The sequence below is a fragment of the Triplophysa rosa genome, linkage group LG6 (assembly GCF_024868665.1).
Source record: "Triplophysa rosa linkage group LG6, Trosa_1v2, whole genome shotgun sequence".
NCBI lineage: Eukaryota > Metazoa > Chordata > Actinopteri > Cypriniformes > Nemacheilidae > Triplophysa > Triplophysa rosa.
The window spans coordinates 2,057,027-2,084,940 of record NC_079895.1 but is presented as its reverse complement, the minus strand read 5'-3'; the positions used below and the strand labels follow the sequence as shown (position 1 = coordinate 2,084,940).

At 38.9% G+C, this 27,914-nt stretch overlaps 2 protein-coding genes across 4 annotated transcripts in view; one reads left to right on the top strand and one right to left on the bottom strand.

Moving 5' to 3' along the window:
* Window positions 1–69: 69 nt before the first annotated feature.
* slc38a11 (solute carrier family 38 member 11) lies at window positions 70–7,128 on the bottom strand. Of its 2 annotated transcripts, none has more exons than XM_057336213.1 (12): window positions 6,773–7,128; window positions 6,583–6,697; window positions 6,047–6,121; window positions 5,799–5,933; window positions 5,639–5,704; window positions 4,696–4,802; window positions 4,003–4,082; window positions 3,549–3,619; window positions 3,297–3,458; window positions 2,946–3,058; window positions 1,717–1,848; window positions 70–1,255 (listed from the first exon to the last, which is right to left on the bottom strand). In XM_057336213.1, the coding sequence occupies exons 1-12, from the start codon at window positions 6,797–6,799 to the stop codon at window positions 965–967; spliced, it is 1,374 nt and encodes a 457-aa protein (XP_057192196.1). In that variant the 5' UTR covers window positions 6,800–7,128; the 3' UTR covers window positions 70–964. The 2 variants fall into 2 exon arrangements, with proteins under 2 accessions (XP_057192196.1, XP_057192197.1); XM_057336214.1 differs by lacking the exon at window positions 6,773–7,128 and adding an exon at window positions 6,291–6,379 and having other exon boundaries at window positions 6,583–6,761.
* A 439-nt stretch (window positions 7,129–7,567) lies between these two features.
* The window catches only part of scn1laa (sodium channel, voltage-gated, type I-like, alpha), a 31,188-nt gene continuing 10,841 nt past the window's right edge, over window positions 7,568–27,914 (top strand). Inside the window, exons 1-17 of one of the 2 annotated variants that reach the window (XM_057335856.1) lie at window positions 7,568–8,325; window positions 13,357–13,676; window positions 13,769–13,887; window positions 15,806–15,895; window positions 15,993–16,121; window positions 17,650–17,741; window positions 18,328–18,573; window positions 19,970–20,033; window positions 20,118–20,259; window positions 21,550–21,753; window positions 22,034–22,276; window positions 22,590–22,955; window positions 24,067–24,193; window positions 24,410–24,648; window positions 24,739–24,915; window positions 26,223–26,579; window positions 26,802–27,224. In XM_057335856.1, the coding sequence (XP_057191839.1) occupies window positions 13,410–13,676; window positions 13,769–13,887; window positions 15,806–15,895; window positions 15,993–16,121; window positions 17,650–17,741; window positions 18,328–18,573; window positions 19,970–20,033; window positions 20,118–20,259; window positions 21,550–21,753; window positions 22,034–22,276; window positions 22,590–22,955; window positions 24,067–24,193; window positions 24,410–24,648; window positions 24,739–24,915; window positions 26,223–26,579; window positions 26,802–27,224 (3,285 nt within the window). In that variant the 5' untranslated portion in view covers window positions 7,568–8,325; window positions 13,357–13,409. Of the gene's footprint in view, window positions 8,326–13,356; window positions 13,677–13,768; window positions 13,888–15,805; window positions 15,896–15,992; window positions 16,122–17,649; window positions 17,742–18,327; window positions 18,574–19,969; window positions 20,034–20,117; window positions 20,260–21,549; window positions 21,754–22,033; window positions 22,277–22,589; window positions 22,956–24,066; window positions 24,194–24,409; window positions 24,649–24,738; window positions 24,916–26,222; window positions 26,580–26,801; window positions 27,225–27,914 lie in introns of those variants that run through there. The other variant, XM_057335855.1, reaches the window with a different exon arrangement.

Here is a 27,914-nt window from a genome sequence, read left to right as displayed (position 1 = left end):
TTTGTTTACATTGCAAATTGCATATAAAATATCATTAGGATATACTAGGAGCTAGTAACTTGATATGGCAATGTTTATTAAAAAGTAAAGAATTAAAAGTGTATTAGGAATTCATGAGGTAAACACATTTCTAGCTATACAGTGACATCTAGAGTCGTAAGTGTGCATTATGAAATCCAATTATTTTTACAGTAAGCACTTGAAATTGTATCCAAATTGACTAAAAGTGGCAATTAATCATAACATTTATCTGTACGTGTATTCCCTGGGATTTGAACCTGTGACTTTCCGGTTGAGCCAGAATCGAGAATTATTTTGCAGTTATTTTCAACACAAAAGTGTATGGTGTCCACTTCTGTCCTAAAAGAAAGCTCAGGGTCATTTTGAAATATGTATAATACGTAGGACACCTAGTGAGTGCGCATCCTTGTTAGAGCGCCTGATACCCACGCCGGACCTATTGCGAGTTCGAGCCCCGCTCAGAGCAGGGTTGAGTAGGACTAGTTACATTTATACATTATTTCTACAAATGTATTTCTGAAATTGTACTTTTTACATTACAGTTGCATTCCATTTACCTTAAGCACAAGTTTTACAATTATACTACCTCTAAAAACGATTTGTATTTTGTATATCGTCGCTGTCCTTCTGAAACCTTGTATGTCCAAATTCACTGTTTTTCAGGAAATGGAAAAAAAAATACGACTTTTTAAATGATTAAAAATAGTTGACAAGCACTTTATCTTTTTTATTGGTTAGATATTTGCAAAACTCAGCTACAAACATAAGGTTGACTAATAATAATGATTTATGGCTAAACAAAAACAAATCATGAAATATGGAGATACAAGGTTTCTGAAGGACAGCGGCGATATGATTTATTTAATACACCAATTAAATCATACAACAATTAAAGCCATAACAAATGTATCTTAAAAACAGCATATAAAAAGGTCTTACAATATCAAATCTTTAACAGACTGATATTCTTTGTAGCGTTTATAATCTGTAAGAGAGTGCTGGTGGTGCTGAGAACAGAGGTGTTGGAGACGGTGCAGTAGAACATCTCTGCTCCGTGTGAACAGTCTTGAGGGAAGAGCGCCATCATGATGATACCGATTATCATGACGCAGACACCCACCACCAGGATGATGCTGGGAATGAGGTTTTCCCCACGAAACCAGCGGCCATTTGAAAGCTTCAGAAAACAGGCGGAGGGAAAGATGAAGATGAGAGGTGTGGCGCTCAGAACTCCCTGAGAAACAACACAAATGTAAGTATGATCTTCCTTACACCTGCAAATCATAGTTATAAATTAAATCCAAATACTCTTATAAAGGTGCTAAAAGAGTTCTTCACCATGATGCTATAGAAGAACGTTCAGCCAAATGTTCTTAAAATAACTTTTTTCTTTTTTGAAAACTTTTTTCTACTACAAAGAACCTTTTATGGAAACATACAGCCCAACAAAGAACCTCTTCGGGAAGATCTTAAAGCACATGATACGGCTTTTACACATGATTAAACAAATGAGACATTTATTAGACAATTACAGCATTCTCAAGTTTTACGAGAGCTCAGTTTAGATCATTTCCAAACATCATGAATCTGTTTTGAACTTGAAAATCGCATTTTCCATCTTAATAAAACTGGACGTGAACTTCTGTTGCTAGCAGCTGACTGTTCTGTTGCTGATGTATTGACAGGAAAACTCACGTTTAGTTCCAGTACGATACCCAGACAGTCATAAAAGAGGGATATGGCAGTCGTTGCCGATATAATCACCATGGTAACAATGATGTGGGCAGCCTTACTGAGTTCGCCTTCAAAAAAGATATTAGAGACCACCTGGACACAGTGTGAAAACCATCAAGTCGCAGCCAACTGGTGGGTTACAAGAAGGATAAAATACTAGAACACACATCAGTGACATGTCGCTCTTTAAAAAGCCACCAAACTGTAAAGGAGGGCTAAAGAGGTTTCATTGTTCAAGTTTTTAAGTAGCCCCAATTGAAGAATCGGTAACACTTTACATTAAGGTTTCCTTCATAAAGCATTTATAAATGTGTTTATTAATGATTAATAAGTCATTTACAAATGTAAATTAAAAATTATAAAGCAGTTATAACTGCGTAAATAAAAAGGGATTCTAACGAAATACCTGCCAAATAGTGAGCCATTTTTAACTCGCATGTTATGAATGCTTAATAAATGTATTTATTCATTATTTATTTGACTCGAAAGCAGATTCATTATTATCTTGATGTTGTTTGCAAAATAGGCTGTCAGACGGGAGACTGTAGGGTGTTATGTTGGTTTTTCTTATGTATATTTGTATATTCTATATCTTGTGTCACTTTTCAAACCATGTTGCTTACCTGATCCGATTCCGAATGTCTTACGGTGCCCTCCAGGATGCCTTCAGATCAAGATGCTTACCCAAAGTAGTTTTTTCTTGCTTACCAAGATAAATACATCAAACTTTTGATCACTTTTTAACACTAAATGAACAAAGGTTGTTACTACTTCCAATAGTTAATAAAAACCAGAAAACATCTATTTATTATTTATCGTAGAAACAGAATACTTGCTCACAAGGCTACATCTCTGATGTGAATCATACATTTAGAAGTATTGACCGCCCATGAAAGTGCACTGTAAAGAAAAGTGGATGCCTGTGAAGTATTCACATGTATTAAGCATGTATAACATGTGAGTTAAAAATGGCTCACTATTTGGCAGGTATTTCGTTAGAATCCCTTTTTATTTACGCAGTTATAACTGCTTTATAATGCATTTGTAAATGACTTATTAATCATTAATGAACACATTTACGAATGCTTTATAAAGGGAACATTAATGTAAAGTGTTACCGAAGAATCTTTTATATGAAACCCTCCAATACGTTCTGCACTATTGCAGGAACGAAAAAAATGAAGTCATACCTCACGCGTGACAAAGCACTCCAGAGGGAACGTGGTGACTATACTGACACCAAAACAGAATCGACCAAATGTGGCCAAGTTGTCATTCTTGCAGAAATTCTCAAATATATCACCTCAGGAAACACAAGGAGGGAAAGCAAAACAGGACTGCCATGAATAGTTTTAGTGTATCTTGCACATTTTTAAACAGTGAATTTAAAAACAGTGACTCCCTGATGTAGAAAAGTCATGGAAGTTAATAACAACGTGCAATCTCTATAACATGATTTTTAAACATTAATAAAAATGAATTGCTGGAAAAGTCATTCCCATTCATTGCAACGGGAAGTCTGATCCAAGGACTGGGTGTACCTTGCGTGTAGCCAGTAAAAGTTGCATAACCTGCAGTTGCGAAGACAACGCTCACGACGACAGCTGAACCCACGGACACATGCGTGACCAGAGACCAGTTACTCAACGTGGGCTGCTGCAGTGACCCATAGATCATGAAGCTGTTGTGATGGCAGATAAAGGCTGAAAAAAATGCCACGGTAATGTTGAGCCAACAAAAATCTCTGACCTACTGAAATAAAAACATGTTGACGATTCCAAATGAAATCCCACCAAACGACATGACAGCGACTGCCGGAATGGCATTCCAGCGAGCAAACACCCACGCATCATCTGACGGAGGTCTGTGAACAAAATATACAGTAAATGAGTAAATCTGAAGAGGTCATGTCATATTTCAGATATCATGGGCAAGGTGTGTTGAAATGTGTTCAATAAGGAATGCATGTTACACCGTTTTAGTGGCCTGATTTGGTCTTCACGAGCTAGGAAATCATTTTATAAATATAAAAACGTTATGTTGTGTTTCATTGCAACATGCCACAGATGTGCTCACTAAACAAAGCTTCTGATGGAAAGTCAAACCAAAATCCATATCAGGAGCTCACAGGGGTCACTTACATCAGCATTTACAGGGGTAAATATTAGCCTGAGCTGCCGTCAGCAAATACAAGCATATGGTGGACATTATGTGTGAATGCACACAGGAGAGAGAGAGTTTTCGTACATCTGTGGTCCTAGTGTGGCTGCTTTCACGACAACTGTGATGAGGATCGCAACAGTCAAAAACATGGACAATAAAGACACCTATAGAGCAAAGAGAGAGAGTTCAATCATCTTCCAGCTAAAGGAACACAAGTTTTGTCTCATTATTTCACCCTCATTTCATTACAAACCCAGTTTTGAAAAATCGTAAGATATCTTCATATAAGAACAGTTGGGAGATTTCCCAAAAAGAAAGAGAAACGCTTCTCTGCCAAAGGCTCGAAGTCTCTCGTTCGCATTTACATACAATAAAAGTCTAGTTTGACATTACTGACTTACACAAAACTTGGAATATAGTTGCAGTAAATTGTGTGCACAACATTGATGTTTTCTGATAGGGATGTCAAACAATTAATAAGATTAACCAGAATAAAAGTTTGTGTTTACATAATATGTCTGTGTTCATAATAATTTTGTATTTTTAAACACATGCACATATACATATTTAGAAAATATTTACAACATTTTTAATACATCTTTTTTTCTTAAATATATGTATGTTCTTATAAATACCAAAATTAATATGCACAGTATACTGACATATATAATGTAAACACAAACTTTTTTTCTAGTTTCTGGTCCATTAGAACTTGACAGCCACTATTAAAAACAAATATTTATATCCATAAATAGAGAATTGTTTGTAATACTTTACCTTTCCGAGCTTTGCTATATCTCTATATAGAGACAGAGGGGTCGTGAATAGAACAGTGGACAGAAGAATTACAAAATGTCTGTCTGTCAGAATGTCTCCAGGTCCAACTGCGCGAACAAAGGACACATCACGCTGCTTAAAATGGGTGTCTGAATTTGTATTCCTAGTCTGGTTTTCTAGCTAAATTTTGAAACAACATAAATCAACTTGATAAGCAAAATTATGTTAGACATTCAGTCTTGTTTTTAGATAATAATTATTGAATTTAGTGTCTATTTCTTACCTCACTAGCCATTTTTAAGCACAAATCTAAGTTTCAGTTTACTTTGGTATTTTAGTTAGTATATAATTGTTAACGTTTTGGTAACACTTAACATTAAGGTACCCTTTATAAAGCATTTATAAATGTGTTCATTAATGATTAATAAGTCATTTACAAATGCATTATAAAGCAGTTATAACTGCATGAATAAAAGGGGGATTCTAACCAAATACCTGACAAATAGTGAGGAGGTATAAGAAAAACAACACAACAACCTACATTCTCCCATCTGACAGCCTATATTGCAAACAACATCAAGATAATAATGAATCTGCTTTCAAGTCAAATAAATAATGAATAAATACATTTATTAAGCATTTATAACATGTGAGTTAAAAATGGCTCACTATTTGGCAGGTATTTCGTTAGAATCCCTCTTTTTATTCATGCTGTTATAACTGCTTCATAATGCATTTGTAAATGACTTATTAATCATTAATGAACACATTTATAAATGCTTTATAAAGGGTACCTTAATGAAAAAAGATTACATTCACACTTTACACAATAAAACATAAGTGAGACAAAAACGAATGAATTGCACAGTACAAGAAATGTAGACACAATATAAAAATAAGGAACAATGTAAGCATAAGCAAAATATATTTATAAACAGCTCACCTCCTTGGATTCTCATAAACACTTTGGTCAGTGTATCGCCTGCTACGATGTTGTAGCTGATCATGGCTGTACGTGGGAATCAGAAGTTTATTTTCTCCATGAACCTTTGAGTGCAAATACAGGTCAGATAAGGTCGGAAAATGTTGTAAATTGTGATTACCAATGAATGGATACATGAACTGCAGACCAGATAGAATCAAATATCCCGTCAAGCCAAAAGTGCTTCGCACCAGAGTCTGATAACTCTGAGTACCCGACAGATTTCCCCCTCGAATCAGCAGGATGATGGAGTAATCTGCAATACAGTATACAACTACATCTCAACGTGTTTCAACAGGGTTACATCATTTTATCACAGAAATGCGGGACATCTGACGGACAGGGCGGAATGAAGCATGCATACTGTACCTGTGATGAAGGCAACCAGAATGAGCAACAGAAGGCCCATTGGGAGACCTGCCTGACTCATGGAGTATGGTAAACCTAGTCAAACAAAAATATGTCAGAGATTGTTCACTTTGAAACAGCTATCTTTTTTGAATAAGAAAGATGACGATTTACACAAGTATAAAAACGAACTCTTAACTAAAGAGTTAACGCCTTTTCTCTACCCTAAAGATACATCATAGGACCGCGTAAAAGTGTTTTTTACCCTGAGCATCATGTGAATGAACTGGCTGCTGTGCAGTCATATGATTCTGCAGCGTGCGAAAGCCAAACCAGTTCTCACGTTTTTTTGACCTACGAAAATCCACGGAAACTGGATTAATGGGAATCTAGTAACTACAGTTCAAACATAAATGCTCTTCAGAAGAACGAGCTTTCTATTGTGCATGTCAATATTTTGTTCAAACTAATATATTCTGGCTCACGTAAAATGATTAGAGCAACAAAACTGTGCACGCGTTTATTTATTATCCTTATTTAGTACGACAAAGCTTTACCAATAATTCCTGATCCGATGATCGAGTTTATGAAATTAAAAGAGGCTGAGGACATCGAGCTGCTTCCGCCTCTATCCTTGTCCTTTTGCAACAAACTATCTCGGTCATGATCTGTCTGAAACGACAAAAATCACATTAGGACCGGGGTTAAAACTGTATTCAGTGAATTGCAGATCATGTACAAACTCACCTGTTTCTCACTTTCTTGGTTTTCCATTGAAACAATCCGTCTGTGTTTCCCTACATGAATGTTCTCCCATATCACTGACTCGAACAGCAGTGAAAAACTCGCTTCACTTCATTCATTCATTCCGCCCCTGAATATAATAATACGCCCCTTGTTCCACTTAACCGTTGAATACAATTGTTATTTCCATTTTGAGAAAATAATCTCCGTTGACACACCAAACCGTATTACACCGCATTAGAGCAGTTGGCCTCATACAGCCTCACTTTTTTTGGATAACATTGTAAAATCATTCATAAAAACGAATGGTCTGTGACTATCATTTATTTTGTCAATGAACATCTGCAACACCTGGGCCAGACAGATTAAGATGGTCTGAATATGTGAGGTGCACTAACACTAAACATATAATAGGTCTAACTTAAAACTACATTGATTTTCTTTAGCCCACAACTGGTGATCTTTGTTTTCTCCGTTTGTTTTGTTGTTGAAGCATGTCTTCATGACTTGCTTATTATTTACGTTTGGTTAAGACTTAATATAATATAATATAATATAATATAATATAATATAATATAATATAATATACATAATATAATATTACTTAGAATTTGTTTTATTCTCGGTACAGCATTGCTTTGTTGCTGTTCATCCACTAGATGGCACTAGAAGCATTCGTGCATTCGTTCATAGAGCAGAACTGCTATAAAATCTTAAAATTGGGCCAAAATGCCTCATTTTTCTCATCATACATTCTGTAAATGGTGTGTTTACGTGTTAATGAACGGCCTTGTGCAAGCTATTTTAATAAATTATGTTGGGGCATCATTGTGCTTTCGGAAAATAAACATGTAAGGTAAATATGTGCAATAATACGCGGTAGAAGTTGGAGCCGTTAGCGTCAAAGTCGTTATGCACATATAAGCTTCAAAAAGCACCGATAAATAAAATGAGTGGAGTAACGAAATTAAATCACGTCACACACGTCAGTCAAACTCTGGCAATTTGCGACGCCTACTATGTTTATCTTTCTTTTCTTTCTTTCTCTCTGGCAATGTGATGTAGCATTGTTGTATTGTGTCTGTGGCAATGAATATTTTTGTTTTGCGACGCCTACTATGTTTTGTTCGTATTACGTCTTTAACATTCATAGCAATTCTTTATTGGACTGGGGGCATGCTACGTCACTACAGCATAATCAATATCCCAAAACAAACCCCTTGTAAATGAAACATTGACACTTATGTCTATGCATTGACCGAGCAAAGTCGGCACTGCATACTTAATATTATTGAGCTCGTCCTCAACCATAGTATGATTGGTAATTTCGCTCCCTACAGAATTCCCGGAAGCGCGCATGGCTCCGCTCCCAGGCGCTTCTCACTGTTCATCAGTCTTCTGTGAAATTGATCCCCGCCGAAAATCTCTTGGATCTAACTTACTTGATTAAAGTTTCCTCACTGAATATATTTTTCTCAGGTTTTGCTCTTGGATGCTGAGGATTATTTTATCTCCGCCGCATGTTGGCAGAAATTCCCTTATTTTGCTGGACGGTGGTGAGTACACTATGAAGTATTGATGAAAGCGATCATCTGTAATTATAATAAAACAAACAATATCACATAAGCTTCGTGGTGTTTTAGATGCAATACAATTATATTATGTTTAGGCAACTTCAAGAGGGCTGAGGAACAACATCAGACAACAGTGGAATATTTTCTTTCTTTAAATTCAATTCAAGGCTGAGACGGTCTGATATTTATTATAAACAATAAGAAAAGTAATTAACCTTATTTGTTTATAGATTATTTTGCCATTCAGCCGCGTTGCAACATAATTGAATCTAAAATCAAATAATTTATTTTAGAGAATGATAGGGCCTATCAATGCCTGTGCTTACCTGTGTCTGTGTTGTGTTTATAATATTAACACGAGATAATAAAAATATGATAAAGTTATAAGCATACTGTTCTGTACACGATGGATTTGGTTCTATTCCGACATCCATTACTAGACTTCATGTCAGCTGCGCCACAGGTCTGTGCACTAAAATTAACGCAAATTGCGTTTGTGTCTGTATTTTAAAGGGTGCAAAAGTGTGATGAATGATTATTAGTGCAATGCTTCATATCTTATTCTTATAATGGTTTGTGTTTTGGGATTCGTTGAGGGTGCATGCTGCTGCCCATGGTTGACGCCCTGGACATTCAATTTTCCAATGATTGATTCCTGACGTGGTGCAAGAGGATACTGGTTTGCATATAAAAATAGTTCATTCAGCGTTTACCGAGTTGCTATTCTAAGCATATCTGTCTGTTGTGCTAGTGCGAGATTTGTTTTTGTTTTTTATGCACGTGCTCTTTAAGATTTTCACATAGCATTAATGCAGACTGTCCTGTTAGTGCAGGACATATTGCACGTGCGAGAGGAGAAATAATAACAAATTAATAAATGTTGCACGATATTGCACGTGCAAAATCGTCTCGCGCTTTAAGCTCCCTTCATCCACTATAATGTTCAGTCTGTATTTTCTGCCCACCCAACAGTCCAGCAGACGCCAATTGAAATTAAATCAGATGTTTCCTCAGCAGTCAGTCATAATATTAAGCTCGTTTTCACCAGTTGCATAAAACGAGAAATGATGCTCACTTTGTGATGCAGTGGATTGTATTACACGGACTAAAACGGTTTGATCGTTTATCTGTTTTCTACCGATGCCAGCAAGTGGCTTAGAAGTGCTGTAAGTGACTTTACAGAATATACTAAGAAAAATCACCCTACTATCTCAGATATTTCTGAAATTGTTCTTAAAATCACACATATCTCTGTGACATCACAGCCACCTTGAAAAAACGCGTTGTTTCTGTACCACTAGCGGGACTAACGTTAAACAAAAAAACAAAATAATGATTTTCAATCAGGATTCTGAAACACTCCCCTTTTACATCGGTCGGAATTACAGGTAGCCGGGCCTCGTCTTTTTTTTTGCAATTCACTAGAGAATCAAATTGCGAATCATTCGTAGAGATTCACAAGAATGTTCGGCGAACAGTATCGCCCATATTGTATTTTATTAAAATATTTGAATTTTAAAAAACCTGTAATATCAAAACATTTTTTAAACTATTGATGACCGAACAATTGCCTTTAAAATTAATATTAGAAACGTTCTCTGTGGGTATTTTAGAACAACACAATTACATTTATATTACCCCTCAGCTAACAAACGTCTATTATGTTATTCTATTAATTTATTTGTTATTATTTTTTAAATAAAACATTAAAAATAAATGCATTACAACATGTCAGCAGGCATAGGCTACAAAAATATAGTACGAATAGTGTGTGTCCATTATTGTGCATGGTTTGTGATTCAGAGGCATTCTGCTAAGTGCTCTAGGAAGGTTTTAGTCCACCCCAGTCTATAGGCACACTTGGGAAATGTAATGTTCTAGTTCATGAGGTAACAGGAAACAATGGGAAGTGCCTGTGCATTTCAGGAATGGTTTTTGATTGAAAGTATTTGTGGTTGTGGCTTTACTTCTTAGAAAAAGCATGTTTTTCCTCCCTGAACAAAGGAACAGTGAAAACGAGAGAGAGAGACACTGAGAGAGAAAGGTGAGGAGAATTTTAACATTGCAAGCAATTGTATTTATTTAGAGTGTAGAATGAATAAAAAACAATGGATGCATTTTATAGAATCAATTTCCCCAAAAAGTGTAAAGATGTAATGGTCCTGTCCTCCTTGTCTTGAAATTTCTAGTTTTATGGACAGGGTCATGACAGTACCATGTCTTGTGTGTTATGTCTTGTGTCTGTGTTATTGTCTCGTGCTTTGGCCCCCTTGTTTACCCGTCATTGTCCCATTAGTGTTTCATTCCCCTCACCTGCCCCGTGTAATCTTCCTGTTAGTGTTTCATTCCCCTCACCTGCCCAGTGTAAATCTTCCTGTTAGTGTTTGATTCTCCTCACCTGCCCCTTATTAACTTCCCTCGTTAGTGTTCCCTATTTGTAGCCCCAGTTTCTCTTAGTCCCTTGTCGGTTTGTTCTTCGTACCCTGTTTATGATTAGTCCCTGTCTAGAATATCTTGCCCCGTCCCTGCCTTGTCCCTTATTGTGAGTTTTGTTTGTTTTTGCTTTAGGTCTTGGTTTGCCCCCAGTGGTAAGTTTTTGTTTGCCTTTTTGAGAAGTCTTTTTGTTATTGTGTTTGTTCCCACATCATGGGTTTTAGTTTTACATTTTAATAAATATTTTCTGTTAACCCCTTCACTGCTGTCTGTGTTCTGTCCGCAAATCGTGACAAAACTGGTGCTTTAAATTCATTCTTCTAGCCTAGGTGACTTGCAGTGCATTCAGGTGACGCCTTTTATCAGTATGTGCTCTTCCTGTAAACATAAACTCATGTTATTTGTGTTTAATCATTTTACTCTAAGGTACAGAGATTATTGATGGCAAAGATACTAAATATTACATGTATTCATTTTGCATCATTTTTGTTTATCTGAAGGAAATAAGAATTATAAGCACAAGCTACTGTTTAAAATCATCTACTACTATAATTCAGTGTGATGGCAATGAAAAGTTTTAAGTGACTAATAATGAATCAAAGTGCAAAACAGCTGCCATGTGGTGTTGTTTTCCCAGTGTCTGTCTGGTTTATTTACCTCTTCTCAAAAGCCTCACAGAGTCAGTTTGTCATGAAGAGAGATTTATTGGCTTTGAGTTAGAGTCAGGTTTCTATTGTCGATGGTAATTGTGTGATGAGCATCATGTGTAGTTTGAAGAAACCTCAGCACAATTTTAATTGTTGACCCGTGGCTTTATTTGAAGTTTATTTTGGCTCATGTTGGATATCTGGACCCGTCAGCTCACCGCTCAACCTCTAATTAAAATGATCCGCTGAATCGCCTGAGAGTACAGATGTGTTCAACAACCTGTTAATCTCTCTGAGGACAAAGCCTACAGATAATCATCTGGATTTATTACATCCTTCGCGTACTCCGGAAAGTACGGTACATTTCTTACAAACAGCTCGATGATGTCACAAATGTCTTTTGACAACATTTATCGTATTTCTCTGTTTGCTCTAAATGGCTTGATTGTTTTAGGCATCATTTCAACGAAAGTAAAATGGTCACATTATACAATAGTCTCAATAGGATTTTCACATTATTTTATTCGATTTTAATAGCCTTGGGAGTACATCAGACCGTTTAGATATAAATTGTGTTTACAGGGTTAGTTTAAGATACGACATTTGTTGAATTTAAAGGAAAGATATACGTTTTTTGATGAACGTTTATTTGTTAGGCTACACATTGTGCACAATACATCAGAATTAGCCTATATGTTTTGTTGCTAATGTGCCACTGAATGTTTTTAATCCTTCAAACTAAAGGCAAATTTTCAGATGGATGCAGAGTGAAATGCATGTAGGTTATCGTGTATTTTATTATATTTTAATATAGTCCAAATTGTAAAACTTGAAGCATTGAATGCATACCACGTTAGTTATATTACATTTTTCTTCAGTATTGTGTGGCGGCCCTATTTGTTTGCATTGTTTAATCTTTGTTTGGTACTGATACTATAGAACACTGGCTTCTTATTGTCTATTACATAAACAGATGTACAGTAGGTTCCCTACAGCCTGTTAAACTAGACTATAGGCTTGCAGCAACCGCTGACTAAATGACCAAACTGAACAGCGCAATGTTCATTCTTCTGTAAACCGCGTAAACTGTGGTTTGTTTGCTTTAGCGTATAATCTGAACCCTGTGTCATGTTGAATTGCAGACATTGAATGTCCCTAGACAAGAGTGCTGTTTTTTGAGCATGATTCTGTTCTTGCTCCACTTGTCTTTTTTAATGTGATTTGTAAAGTCTGATATGTGAAGGAAATGATGTCTCCTTTTCAGTGACCTGAAGACAAATTATGGCGCGGTAATAGAATTAGGAAATGATATCTGCTAATGATTCCAAGTAGACGCATGTCTGCCTGCGTGTCTCTCGCATGTTGGGAGTTTCGACATTGCTTGTGAGTTTTTTGCTGGTTTTACACTGTTTGTTTTGATTCTGGTCTAGGTCGCAGACAGACTGAGAAAGTAATTCAGTCAAAGTGCAGAAAAACGAGCTTTGTCACAAATGTTGAGCATTTTCCGAAGAAAACCTGGAATAACACGTGTTCTTCATTTTAACACTGGCTTGGTGTGCAGCTTGATAGAAAGGAACGCAGGGCTTGTGTAATATATCAAATAATCACAATCTGTTTTGGTTGACTAGCATATGTTATGTTGTATATCTTGGATGCTGTTTTGGAAAACAAACCCATGACCACCATGCGTGCATTGGCATTTTTCTGTAGTAACCGAAACTACAATGTTTTTAACTGGAATGGGCTGCAAAAAGCCCCTGACTCATAGAGCGATCTGTTTCTGATATGATGGTTTTGAGTATAGGCGTGTCCATCACTTCATAATTGCTGTTTTGTGGTTCCAGATGCATCATGTAGAAAGCTTTACCATACCGTATACCATGAGTTACCCGCTCACTCTTTCTCATCCTCTCTCCGTCTGTGGTTCTGCCAGTCGGATCTCATGCAGAAGTGTAGAGAATCACTCTGAAGCTTCAGGATGAAAAGATGGCGCAGACGTTTACTCCACCAGGACCAAAAAGTCTCCGATTGTTCACCCGTGAATCTCTCAAGGCCATCGAGGGCAGGATCGCCGAGGAGAACGGCAAGAAGTCAAAAGTCAAGCGGGAGGGAAGTAAGGACGATGGAACCAAAAGGAAACCCAACAGCGGCCTGGAGGCTGGCAAAAAAATGCCGATTATTTATGGAGAAGTTCCCAGAGGAATGGTCTCCACACTGCTGGAGGACCTGGACCAGTTTTACAGAAATGAAACCGTGAGTTTATCTTTGTTATATAAATGAGTGTTATGTTGTTTGACACTTCTGTAAACATCCCTTACGGTCATCTTCATCTACCTTTTCTTTAGACTTTTATAGTAGTCAACAAACAAAATGCAATCACCCGGTTCAACGCCACTCCTGCCTTGTACATCTTCAGTCCCTTTAACCCTTTCAGGAGAATATCAATCAAGATTTTGGTACATTCATATCCTTCACAAAGGCTGAAATGACGTTATCTTATGCTTGCATGCATACCGTTTTTCTGTGTTGGATGGGTTTCATATGTTTTTGCCGTAAGACGGAGGTTCTCATGCTTAACACAATTATTAAAATATAATTCTAGTTAGGTTAGCAAAATAAATAAGCCTGTTAACTTTTAAAAAGAGAAATTAAATGTATAAATGAATATATCGTAATGTAAAGCAAAAGGGGCTTTACTAATTTAATTAAGGGGCTTTATTAATAATAAAGGGGCAGTTGTGGCCTAATGGTTAGAGAGTCGGACTCGTGACCAGAAGGTTGCCGGTTCGATTCCCAGGGCCGGCGGGTAACAACTGAGGTGCCCTTGAGCAAGGCACCTGACCCCTACTTGCTCCCCGGGCGCTGCAGTGATAGCTGCCCACTGCTCCGGGGGTACGTGTGTTCACTACTCTCTGGATGGGTTAAATGCAGAAGTCACATTTCGTTGCCTTGTACCTTCGTACATGTGCAATGACAATAAATTGAATCTAAATCTAAAAATAAAAAATAAAAAAATAATAATAATGTTCATCTTTTTTTTTCAGTGTTTTATTCCGAGAAATTCTTTTGCATGTGTACTATGATCAGTTAAGTATTGGTCCTCCTGAAAGGTGTACTGAACTGGCCGTTTTTATTATTTTATACTGTTGTCTGAGGTCTACTTATGACGTTCTCGTGGTTTTTACATTCGAAAACATCAAAATCAATAAGTGATAGGTTATTTTCTACACTGGTTTTGAGGCCGGCTGGAGAAACGCTCGGTTTTAATGGGCGTGCCGCATAGAAGACTTGGGAGTAAACGCCCACTGCTATGATTGGATAGCAGCTTGCGTAGTAAACTTAGTTGGAGCCTTCTGTGAATTTGGTTAGACACGTAACGTTAGTTTACACATTATCAGGGCATATCAAGCGATCTCTAACAAAGCAATAGTGACGCATAGTACAAATATGTTTTACTCACATAAGATTGCTGCGCCATTCCTATCGGATCCAATATTGACTGCACAGCACTGCTTTTTAATTTTAGTCTCTCTGCAAATCCAGCGCCTTGTTCACAAAGGAATCCATGGTAAAATGATGCAAACAAATGCTCAATGTTTCTTCCACAACCAGGCGCTGCACAATGTTGCATGTTTGTTGCTTGGTCGCTCTAAATAAAAATAACAGTGAAAGAAGTCCTCACTTTTGCACATATGACACGGGGCTAGCCGCCCTCGAGAGCCCTTCGCTAAAGTGACAGGGTTGCCAGATCTTCACAGAAAAAATAAGCAAATAAAGACAAAAACAAAACTTAAAATGCAAATTGTTTATATATTTTATAAGACCAAAAATTCTTAAACTCCGCAACAGACCATTTATTAAGACCTAAGTGCCGAGACTTTTTGATCTAAGACCAAACAACAAGCATAAAAGCGTATATTAATAACAAACATGGCAACACAGCAAAAGAGCGCTGTGTGATGGAGCATATCAGCAGTTTAGTTTAAACTGACGGACAAAACGAATCTGTAGCCGAAAAATATGTCGTGCATTCCAGGACCTGGCGTTCACTGAGCCTGGTGTCAATAACAGCTGTAATTTCAGCTGACACTTACAGGATGTTCGCTTGAATACGATTCCCTCTTATATAACAAAAGCTCCGGTTAAAATTGAGGTCTTAATTCATTGCCCCTTTAAGCAAAACCATTTGAGATTTTTGTCTGTAAATAGTTGTAGATTGTAAAAAGTTTTTGTTATACAAACCAAATAAAGATCTTTAAAATATTTAGCCTTGTGCACTTCGAAAACCTATTTTACACCTTACTGCAAAATAACAATTTCAAATGGATGCTATTTTAAATATTTGCCCACCAGTACAGTATACTTTCCTTAACTGTTTTCACATTGTTTAGCATGTTTATAATGTTCACTATATTGGCCAACTGCGCTTTCATGACCTACACACAACCCCCGGATTGGGCCAAGAATCTAGAGTAAGTTGATCTCTACCTCTGTTTATTTTATTTTTTTACATTGTAGATCAACGAAGGATACTGTACAGTACAAGCAAGTTGTTCTTGGTTTTAACAGGTACGCTTTCACTGGGATATACACCTTTGAAGCGCTCATAAAGATTGTTGCCAGGGGCTTCTGTGTGGGCAAGTTCACATTCCTTCGAGACCCATGGAACTGGTTGGATTTTATTGTTATAGTCATGGCGTAAGTATTCCTGTAATATGTCTAAATGTCCGGCTGGCTGTGAGGTTACATTGCTCTTGAGGACAAACTTATCATCAATTCATTTTTGATTGCTTAAAGGTGATGTCAGTAGTTTGACATTAAAATACTGTCTCTTGTACCTCATTACCTTTTTTTCTGTGACCCTGGAGCACAAAACCAGTCTTACGTACCACAGGAATATTTGTAGCAATAGCCAACAAAACATTGTATGGGCCAAAATGATAGATTTTTCTTTTATACCGAAAATAATTAGGATATTAAGTTAAGATCATGTTCCATGAAGATATTTTGTAAATTTCTAGCGTAAACTTTATTTTTGTGATTGGATGCCGCAAAATCGCTCACAAAAATGGCCAGAAACACGCCTACAGACTCGCTGCTGCCCGCTCTTTGAGAATTACCCACTCAAGTTTGGTATCTATGTAAAGCTTAGAGTTTCAGCTTTCGGGTTTATCTACTCTCCACAACGTCATTACAGCGGTAAGCCAACAGAAAGCGTTAAAACAAACCTGTTTTTTTCTTAGCCATAGCCTGCTACAGCATCTCTAATTAACAACTTCAAAGGCGATATTCTCAATGTTTAGATTTTTTGCACCCTCAGATTCCAGCTTTCAGGTGGTGTATAAATCCATAAGGCCCGATTCACATTTTGCGCAAATAGGGGATGACGCGGTGCGAAAAATTTTCTAGGCGCTTTGGCACCGCCAAGATGGAAATAGTTAAACTTTTTGGAGTGCTGTGCGCGAAATAGTTAAACTTTTTGGAGTGCCGTGCGCGCGGGTCATTTGAAGAGAGAAAGTGGCACGGCTAGCGTTTTTAGACGTGAAATGCGAATTTGGCCTAATGCTGGGTTCACACCAAACGTGAACAATCGCGTTCCACGCTCTTTATTACTCGCGGGAAAAGTTCGTTATTTTCGCGTGAGTGACGCAAGCTGACAAATATTTTCAACCTTCGCGGAAGACGAGATTGACGTGCGTTCGCGGCAATCGCGCCACCCAATTTGTGTCATTCGCATCGCCTGCCGCGAGTTCACGTTATGCGCATCTTTACATTGACTTTGTATGTAATTTGCTCACTCAAATCGCTTAATTGCCATTTGGTGTGAACCCAGCATAAGACTGGTATTGTTGTCCAGGGTCACATTTCAAATATTACAACTTTTCGTTTAATGGTCGCAGCATTTCAACATTTGTTGCAGGCTAACTGTTTGGTTAACTAGTTTGGGAAATGCATGGTGCAGACTGTGGGGTGGAAATTACACACTTCACCTTTAACACTACATAATCCATGCAGTTTAATTGTCATCTTCAGATTCATGTCATATTTGTGATCACTAAGAAAAGCAGAAAGGTATAAAAAGGGTATTGGCAATGCTAAAAAGCCATGCGGTCGTGCAGGTTTGTTACAGACTTAATAAATCTAGCAGGCCTAGACCGCTGCCGTCTTGACCTTCCTGTGTCTTGTATGTTCTATAGTGTAAGACTGCCCACCCTCCATGTTTCAGATACGTTACAGAGTTTGTGGATCTGGGTAAGGTCTCCGCCCTGAGAGCGTTCAGAGTTCTGCGAGCCCTGAAAACTATATCGGTCATCCCAGGTGAGATGTTAGATGCTAGCGTTACTGTAGATCAGTGTAATGCTGGCTGCTTTCTTTAAGCTTGACGGTCTAGAGTAGCAATGCTAGTGAACATTATACTTTACAAATGAAAAACTTTGAATGTGATCATTTTCTCTTTATTATTTGTAACTTGAGGGACACAAACAAAAACATCAGATTATTTCTAACAAATTAAGAAGTTTAGCATCAGATATAGTTTGCTCTGAATGTACTGCTTTAGCTTAAATTGAGCAAGACACTCACATCTGTAAACCTTGCATTGTAATCCAAATATTTAAAAACAATGAAACTTCAAGAAATCAAAGAATCATTTCTGCTTTCGTTTGTGATCCATGCATTTCGTGATATGATTTCACTTGTGTGCATTGAGTGTCTTTCATGTTTTCATACGGTCATTGTTTTACATTTTCTATTCATGAAAAACGTCTTCCATTACTAACTGGACAGCTTCAGCTTTTTATTCTGCCACATTTGATGTTATTTTACAAATCAAATGCTATTACTTTTCTTTTGTAGTAATGTTACCGAAAGCTGGATAGTGACAGTGTTTTTGTGTTCTCCACAGGGCTGAAGACGATCGTCGGAGCTTTAATCCAGTCAGTAAAGAAACTGTCCGACGTGATGATCTTGACCCTTTTTTGCCTAAGCGTCTTCGCTCTGGTTGGACTCCAACTCTTCATGGGATGTTTAAGAAGTAAATGCGTGCGGATGCCACCCAATTCCACATTCAATGTCACTTTGCAATTTGACTGGGATGTGGCCTGTAACCAAAGTTCTGATTATTGCTGGGAAAGTTATTCTAATAATCCTGGTGAGTTCATGCTAGTTTTGATGGATATGCAGAATTAAAAGTGATGTGTAAAGGGTCTACTTCCAGCTGTCTTGGTATCACATTTTTATATTATGATAAAAATCTGGAAAAAGGTTTTCAACTCAGTTTTAAAGGGGTCATATGGCGCGAATACGTGTTTTTCTGTGTCTTTGGTGTGTTATAAGTTGCCCATACATGTATTAGACACGTAAAATTGTTCAAATGAAAGTGTCAGAACAAAAGATGCATTCTATCTAAAAGCGAATGCTCATCCAGACCTGCCTGAAACGCCTCGTGCAACCACACCCCCACAAATCTACATCAGTTGGTGGTCTGATTTGACTGAGACCGCCCAAATGTATACGCAAGTAAGGTGGGCGTACCTGTCAGTACAATTGAAGAGGAGCCTGATGTTCCAAATATGGTAAGAAGCGTTACATTTCCCTCACACGCTTGCAGTATTCCACCAATCACTACGCACTGGTTAACTGGCCAATCATAGCACACCTCGCTTTCAGAGCCATGAGCTTTGTTAAAAATCCGCGCGTTTCAGAGAGGCGGAGCAAAGAGGAGATACAAACATGCACGGTATGTGGAAAATACAACGTTTTTGAACCTTAAATCGTGTATACACATTGCATTACATCTAAAACAAACCATAATATTCCTTTTAGCCGTGTCATATGACCCCTTTAATATAATGCAATATAGTGATAATACAGCAATTATCTTGATATGAAAATTTGATACAGACGCATGCCTTTAGCCATCATTCAGGATATGAGTGTGCAAATTCAAGAATAGGAGGAAGGGGTTCCCGCTGACTCTTAGGAGGGGAATTTGGTAATCTACTGCAGACTAAAATACTTTGTAAAAGACATTAATGTTTTGTTATTAAACAAGGTTACGCTTGATTTCAGTAGTCCTCTTTAGACATTCTACTAATTATAAGTAACATTGCAATTACATGTCAACTAACTCTCATTGGAGGATTCGTAGGCTATTGGGGTTAGGGGAATAAGCTGACATGGGGGACTGTCAGAGTAAAGTTTTACCAGACATTAAATCTAATGACTGGTAGTTGACAAGAAATGTTATTAAATATGGTGCACCAATCTGTGAACTGTTTTGGCCTTGTGCTTATTTGCATGGGGTGGCTCCCTGCGCCTTTGTGTACAAAACACGTTCCCCACCCCACCCCATCTCAAAAGTTACTTGGATGATCAGCTTTATATAACAAAAGAAAAAGTATTAAAAACGTATTAAATTAACACAGTGTTCTCTGCTCAAGTTCAAATCTTCCGAGTCATTTTTTTTAGATCACAGCCTAATGCACTATTGCATATTGTTTAAATTATGTTATGGATATTTTAACATTTCTCTCCTTTTCCTTTAGATAACTATTATATCCTGCCAGGAAAGAGAGATGCTGTGATCTGTGGAAAAAGTCGTGATGCTGGGTAAGCTCTGGATTTCAGATCATTTCGTGAACCTTGGTGAGAGTCGCGTGTGCGCTAAGTTTGTATGTCTCGTGTATATTTCAGGCAGTGCCCCGAAGGATTTTACTGTGTTAAAGCAGGTCCCAATCCAGATTATGGTTACACCAGTTTTGATAGCTTTGGCTGGGCCTTTCTTTCCTTATTCAGACTGATGACTCAAGACTTCTGGGAGAATCTTTACCAACAGGTGTGTTTGCATACTTCTGTCATTGACATTCTTTTTTGAAACCCCTTTTTGCTTAAAGCTGCCATAACACACGCCGTTTCTGCCAATCTCATAGTAATCTTGAGTGCCTATAGAGTAGTATTGCATACTTCATGTCTTCGAAGAGTATTTAGTTTGATCATATTTATAAATGAGAGATACAGCTGTACGATTATTTCCGGAAAAATACGAGCTCCTGGGGGTGTGCAGGTGGAGGAATTAAATCACGAGCACACAATAGCCTACTTCACCGCATTATCCCTGCATAACTATTGATTCACTATAAGTTCGTGTTGTTTACATTATACACGTACACGCCGATTGCCAACAAAACACAGATATGACTTAGTTTCACTTTCCGCATGTGGTTCATGTCCGGCATCTTTTAGCACTGGGACCGCTCCATCTATCAGTTTCAAACGACCTGCAAACCCAGCATTATATCCACATCCATCACAGAAATGCCGTGAACAAACTGACACACCTAAACAGGCCTAAAAAAATCTTGACACAGTGCAGCCAATCTTGACACAGCGCAGCCAATCTTGATGTTAAGTGGGCCTCGCTCGTCGGTTGGCGGGTGGGCGGTCTCTTTCTTTCGCCTTGCCGTGCTTTTCTGAGGGAATTGCCCAATAAAAGGAATAACAGGATCCAGACTTATAAAAAACTTTCCGAAACAAGTTGGAGCGCTGGGGGAGTGTATCAAGCACAGAAATACTATGTCACACGTCCAACTCGTTTTTTGACAAGTTTACCATGTTAAGCATGAGAAGCCAGCACGTTTAACAGTGTGAAGTCAAAATGCATGAAACTCCGTTGCATGCCCCCTTTAAATGCTCAATCTGCTTTTAACATACAATGACAGTGAATGCGGACATCAAGTTGGCCTAGAGCCCTTGTCGAACCTCCTCTAAAAAAAGACTATCATCAAATGTTCTTTCTGGAGTGAACTATTCCTTAAAGCGACAGTTCACCCCAAAATGAAAATTCTGTCATGGTTTACTCACCCTTGGGTTATTCCAAACCTGTATACATTTCTTTGTTCTGCAAACATAAAGGAAGATACAGTATTTGGAACAATGTCAGTAACCAAACAGATCTCACCCCCCATTTAATGCCATAGTAGGGAAAACAAATACAATGCATGCAAAATGCAATAGAACTATCCCTTTAAACGTTTGCCACAAAAGTTTCCGCCAACCCTTCTGAATGTCTTCCTGTGTTTCGCACACACTTATAACAAAAAAACATAATCGTGAGCTTTTCTTACAGACTCTTCGGGCCGCAGGGAAGACCTACATGATTTTTTTTGTGCTGGTTATCTTCCTGGGATCCTTCTACCTGGTGAATCTGATTCTGGCTGTGGTTGCCATGGCATACGATGAACAGAACCAAGCCACTATCGACGAGGCACTGAAGAAAGAGGAGGAGTTTAATTCCATGATCGAGCAGATCATGAGACAAGAGGAGGAAGAGGTGCATTCTCGAAGTGCATGCGCTATGATTAAAGAAATAGTTCACTCAAACATGATCGTTTCTATAATAGATAATGTGATTAATGATGCCTTTCTTTCCTGAGTTCATATTTAGTTGATATTTAAATGTCACCTTATGTTTAAGGAATAGTTGTACACCAAAATGTATTTACTTACCTTTAATTGAGTAAATTGAATTATTTACTCTTCAGGTTGGGTATCTCTAAGCTTTACGAACTGTTGCTTTAGTGACTGCGTGGGTTTTCTTATATGATCGACAGGCGGCTGCTGCGGCGTCCAAGTCTGAGGAACTCAGCGGAGGGATGACGGACAGTTCTTCCGACAACTCCAAACTGAGCTCCAAAAGTGCTAAAGAGAGACGCAACCGCAAGAAACAGAGGCAGCGTCAGGAGGAGAAAGACGACGATTCGAAGAAGGACGGAAGCGTTAAAAAGACAAGTTTCAACATTCCAGACAGAAACAACCGTCGCTCATATGAACGTACTTGCACATCTCCACGTCAGGTTAGTAACATCTGTGTGGTTTTAGATTTATAACACACGTATAGTATATGCGTCTTTAGATCTCATCCTCATTTGCTCCAATTGGATGGTTTGAAATTAGTTAGGTTGTGTTGAGTTTCTCAGCATTAGAGATGTGAAACTTCCTCCCTTTATTATCACCCGCTCAACTTTCCTTTCCACAGTCATTGGATTCACAAGAATTCCTTCTTTATGACCATTCTGTGCATTTGTTTTCCTTATTCTTCTTCACCTTAGTTGATAATGTTCAGCATGACTATGTTAAACTGTTCTTGAGGCTTGTGTATCTCTCCAGTCCCCCTTAAGCGTTCAAGATTCGGTCTTTACTCTACGGCGCGACAGCAAATCTAGCGTCTTCAGCTTCCGTGGCCGCGTGCGTTCCGAAAACAACTATGCGGACGACGAGCGGAGCGTGTGCGAGGAGACGGACAGCCGGAGGGACTCGCCTTTTCTTCCGCCTCGTTCTGAACGTCTGTGCAGCAATGTTAGCCAAGGCAGCCTGACGCCACGTGTGCTGCTTCCCTCTAATGGAAAGATGCGCTACGTGGTCGACAGCAACGGCATAGTGATGGTGTCAGGGGACTCGTCCATGCCCAACTCCCCGTCTGGACTGCTAACGCCAGAGATGTCCAGAAAAAGAGCCATGTTTGAAGACTTCTGTGTAAGGCGGAAACGTTTCCGTGCACAAACCTTGCTTGCCGTGTGACGTGCTGTATGTGCTGTTGACTTTCTTTGGAGAGTTTTCTCTTTGTTTGGCCTTGTACATTCATTATTTTATTGTTTTTCTTTATATTCCATTATTTTATTATTCACAGCCCCGACGGAATCTGTAGATTGTTTTTGAATGATTGCGGTGGGAGATGTGTGAAAAGTTGAGGCATGGACTTGGACAAATCAAACTGTACAAATATTGTGAATTACAGATGCTTCAATTTTGCACATCCTTCAAATTTTGTGGTGTCTACTTTGATAATCGAGTGATCTATCGAAGTCAAATTTCTGAAGGCATGTGAAAGCATGTATCTGTGATAGTTCTCATCATGCAACTGTACAAAACCAACAAGATGCATGATGTGAAAAGACAAAACGTGAAGCACTTGATGGTTAGCCTGGAAAAACGCAAATACAGATACAGTTGTCACTTTTTCTCCATTCCACAAGTGTTTCAGGTTCTGTGTTTAGTGAAGCATGTGCTTCAAGCATGTCATTCCAATGTTCTCCAAATCAAATGTATGTCGTTCATTAGCCCTTTATACATCAAGATTACAGCAATCCTAAAAGCCTTACATAGCTTGCTTAGGTGCGTTTAATGAGGAAAAATGGATCTTCGAGAGAAGATTTGAATAACCATGCTTTACATTTTGGATAAGAAGGCAGCAAGGCCTTTACACATGATGCCCTTAAAGGGATAGTTCACCCAAAAATGAAAATTCTAGCATCACCCTCTTGTCACTTCAAACCTTTATGGCTTTTTTCTTCTGTAGAACACAAAAGAAGATATTTTGAAGAGAGTCGGTAGCCCAACAGCTGCGGCACCCATTCACCCATTGTATGGACACAAAACCAATGCAAGTGAATGGGGGCAAGTTAACATTTTTCAAAATATCTTCTTTTGTGTTCTGCAGAAGAAAGAAAGTCATACAGGTTTGAATTGACAAGAAGGTGAGGAAATGATGACAGAATTTTGATTTTTGGGTGAACTATCACTTTAAAAGGCAGAGTAGATGTGTGAAAATCTATAGTTATACTTTTGATGGCTTGTCTTTTAACAGGCAGATACAGATGAAGAATACAGAGGAAGATGCAACTCGCAGCGACTCGCACGAGCTTTATTACATGACCAGTCAGTCCGGAAGAGAGCTCTGAGCGTGGCCAGCGGCTCCAACAATCCCTCTGACTGTAAGGCAAAGAATCGAAAGCATAGTTCCCCCGAAAATCTTCTGATGTTGTTTATTCTCCTGCTTGTTCGTTCTGGTGTTTTCATTCAACATGAGTTGATAGTGAACACTAGGAAATTGAGAAGCATCATACTAAATACGAATCAAATATTTTATAATGAAATATTCCTAAAATATATGGCTTTTACATGCTCTCTTCCTCTTTTGAATGTGGCAGCCATGCAAGTGTGGAAGCAGAAGTGTGTGCTTTGGAGCTACGAGTTTGCGGAGAACTATATGATCTGGGATTGCTCCCCGACTTGGCTGAGGATCAAGGATATTGTCCACACGGTTGTGATGGACCCTTTTGCAGACCTCTTCATCACCATTTGTATTGTGATAAACACAGTATTTATGGCCATGGAGTTTTATCCCATGGATACTAGTTTTTCCAACATCCTTTCGACCGGGAACCTGGTAAGTATTTCAGTCGGCATGTAACAGTAAAATGCTTTATTCATACTCATTTGTTTCCCAAAATGATTGGGATCATCTCCTTGCCTACAGGTGTTTATAGTCATCTTTACCGCAGAAATGATTTTGAAGATCATTGCTTTGGACCCGTACATGTACTTTCAGGAAGGCTGGAATATCTTTGACAGCATCATTGTCTCTCTGAGTCTTCTGGAGCTTTGCCTCAACAAAATCTTGTCTGGAATGGGCTTACTCAGGCCGTGTCGACTGGTGAGTGTGAATTGAGAAAACTGCCGGATGAATTGAGAAGCGCAATCACGGTTTGTAATATTGCTGCTATTGTCAATTTTGGTATATTGTGACCAGAGGCGGCCTTCGCAGTTTCAAAGAAACAGTTGGAGGTCCCCCATTTATTTTCTAAACACTGTATTTAACATTTTTATATTTCGGCCAGAGGCGTATTAAACGAATTCTATCCACCCTGTATTTTATTTCTTTCAACAGAACTATTTTATTCAACAGAACTATTTTACAATTAGTTGAACTATTTTACAACTAGTTCAACAGAACTATTTTACAATCACGAAAATATATATTTTTTAATAGAAATAACGTAAATTTAGGGGGCAGTTGTGGCCTAATGGTTAGAGAGTCAGACTCATGACCAGAAGGTTGCCGGTTCGATTCCCAGGGCGGGTAACGACTGAGGTGCCCTTGAGCAAGGCACCTGACCCCTACTTGCTCCCTGGGCGCTGCAGTGATAGCTGCCCACTGCTCCGGGTGTACGTGTGTTCACCACTTGCTGTGCGTGTGTTCACTACTCTCTGGATGGGTTAAATGCAGAGGTCACATTTCGTTGCCTTGTACTTGTACATGTGCAATGACAATAAATTGAATCTAATCTAATCTAAAATAACGTAAATTTAGCTCAGTCGGGCGCTACAGATGAATTAAGCCGCGTCTGCTCCATAAAGCGCGTTCTTTTTCAACTCGGCATGTAACGGAAGTAGCGATTGTTTTTCTTCCGTATCGTGACGTGTGTCCGAGTGAAACAATTTGTGAGATGAGCAAAAATGTTTGGGCGGGACTTGATTTCGTTCAATTTTCGTTCGCGTTTAATGCCGTGGTGGCATATATTTCAATTTAACATAACTCTTACTTGATTTTTTGCTTGAATCTAAAGTTTCTTAAAGTGTCTTTTTTAATTATAATAATCATTTTGACGACACTTTTCCCTCAAGTCCCCTTAACATTTAACCCTAGTGCATGCGCGGCGTGATGGCAGGGGAAAATTCTCTATATCTGGATTCGTTTGGATTACTTAAATGATGGATGTTTGTGCTTTTCCAAGCTTTAACAAACTAGGACCTACAGTGTCTATACAAGCTGTAAATAAAGTGAGCGTTTTTATTCAAATCTTCGTGTTCAACTGAAAAAAGAAACTCGTATACACATGGGATGACGTGAGGGTCTGTTATTTATGAGAGAATTATTTCATCAGATTAATCAGATTAGCTGTAAAAGTGTAACATGCCAGCAATAAAATACTTCATTGTCGATCCTGTTTATTGTTACAGTTGAGGGTCTTCAAACTAGCCAAGTCCTGGCCGACGCTCAACATGCTCATCAAGATCATAGGCAACTCGCTGGGCGCCCTGAGCAATCTGACGCTGGTGCTGGCCATCATCGTCTTCATCTTCGCCGTGGTGGGCACGCAGCTGTTTGGAAAGAGCTATCGTGACTGTGTGTGTAAGATTTCCAGCGACTGCACTCTTCCTCGCTGGCACATGTCCGATTTCTTCCACTCGTTCCTGATCGTCTTCAGGGTGCTCTGCGGCGAATGGATCGAGACCATGTGGGACTGCATGGAGGTGGCGGGACAGCCCATGTGTTTAATCGTTTTCATGATGGTCATGGTGATCGGAAATCTGGTGGTGCGTATGGTCTGGTTCTCTGAAAAAGAACACGAGTACGATTTTTGTGTGTGTTTGGGGAAACCTGTTTCGGAACAAAAGCATTAATTTGGTTCTTGCAAAAGCTCTGAGCAATAAAGTTCTCCTTCATGTTTCTTTCCATAAACGCAACACATTTGTTTCCTCGTCCGCAAGTCGTACGCTAACTGTCATTGGTTTCCGTCACGTCTGTGTTCCTTGCAGGTTCTGAACCTGTTCCTCGCTCTGCTGCTCAGCTCCTTCAGTGCCGACAATCTCGCTGTCCCTGAAGACGAAGCCGAGAAAAACAACCTGCAGATAGCGGTCGGTCGAATCAAGACGGCGTTCGCCGTCGTCAAAGTCAGCCTGCGCCGTTTCTTCTGTAGCGGCTGTGTGAGGAGAAAGAAGCAAAAGAAAGCGGCAGATGGGATCGCGCACAGGATGGGCAGCAGGGAACTGAACGATCACACCGCAGTGGAGCTGTTTCAAAAATCCTCGCTGGCAGACATTGACAAGGAAACCGAGCATATTATCAGCAACCCGAGTTTGACCGTCAGTGTCCCGATAGCTGAAGAGGAGTCTGAATTCGAGTGTCTGAACACTGAAGACTTCAGCAGTCTCTCTTCGGACCCCGAGGACGAAAAAGAGGTAAGGTGGTCTGCTGTTTGAAGTGGTCGGTACGTTGACCTGGAGGTGCGCAACAGAATTGATCCCACCAGATTTGATGTGTCCCACTTTTTTAACTGCCCAGAAAAATGGGCAAATGACATCACCGTTTGTCGCCATCAGTGATGACAATTTGCCCCAGAATCGAGATGTTTGTTTATGACATCACGGGGGACCTTCAAGATTTGCGATGCAGCGTCGAGTTTCTCTCAGGTTGAGGTAATTGCCGTAAGTGCTTTGAGGATTACGTCAACGTTTATGTAATCGGACCCTTTATGAGAGAGGGGTCAGAGAAGCAGATCCCATTATCTGCTATTTAAAGCTGAGTGTGAATGTGTGTGTTTACTTTCGGCTAGAAAACAAGGGTGCGCTGTGTTAGTGTACAACCGTCTACATTCTAACCATTTATCCACAAGTTTCCTACGCCCCATGATGCTTTGCGCGCGTTTCGTTTATAGCAGAATGTGAACTTACACACTGACAGCACTTATAAACTGCATCAGCATTCTGTCCACTACTTTATAGAGGAATAGATGATGATTTTAATACTTGACGACGGATATTTAGCAACTTTATTGATTCGGTTGTTGTGACCGTAAACCAATGAGCAATTTGAAAATCATGGAGGGTTTTCAATATCTTTACATGATGTCGATTGTGTGCTATTTAAAG

Coding starts and splice junctions, on each gene's coding strand:
- slc38a11 (XM_057336213.1), bottom strand. CDS start 6,799: ATGGAAAACCAAGAAAGTGAGAAACAG. Junction 4,803..5,638: donor GTTTATGAGAATCCAAGGAG/GTGAGCTGTTTA, acceptor TTGTTCGCGCAG/TTGGACCTGGAGACATTCTG. Junction 1,256..1,716: donor GTATCGTACTGGAACTAAAC/GTGAGTTTTCCT, acceptor GTTGTTTCTCAG/GGAGTTCTGAGCGCCACACC.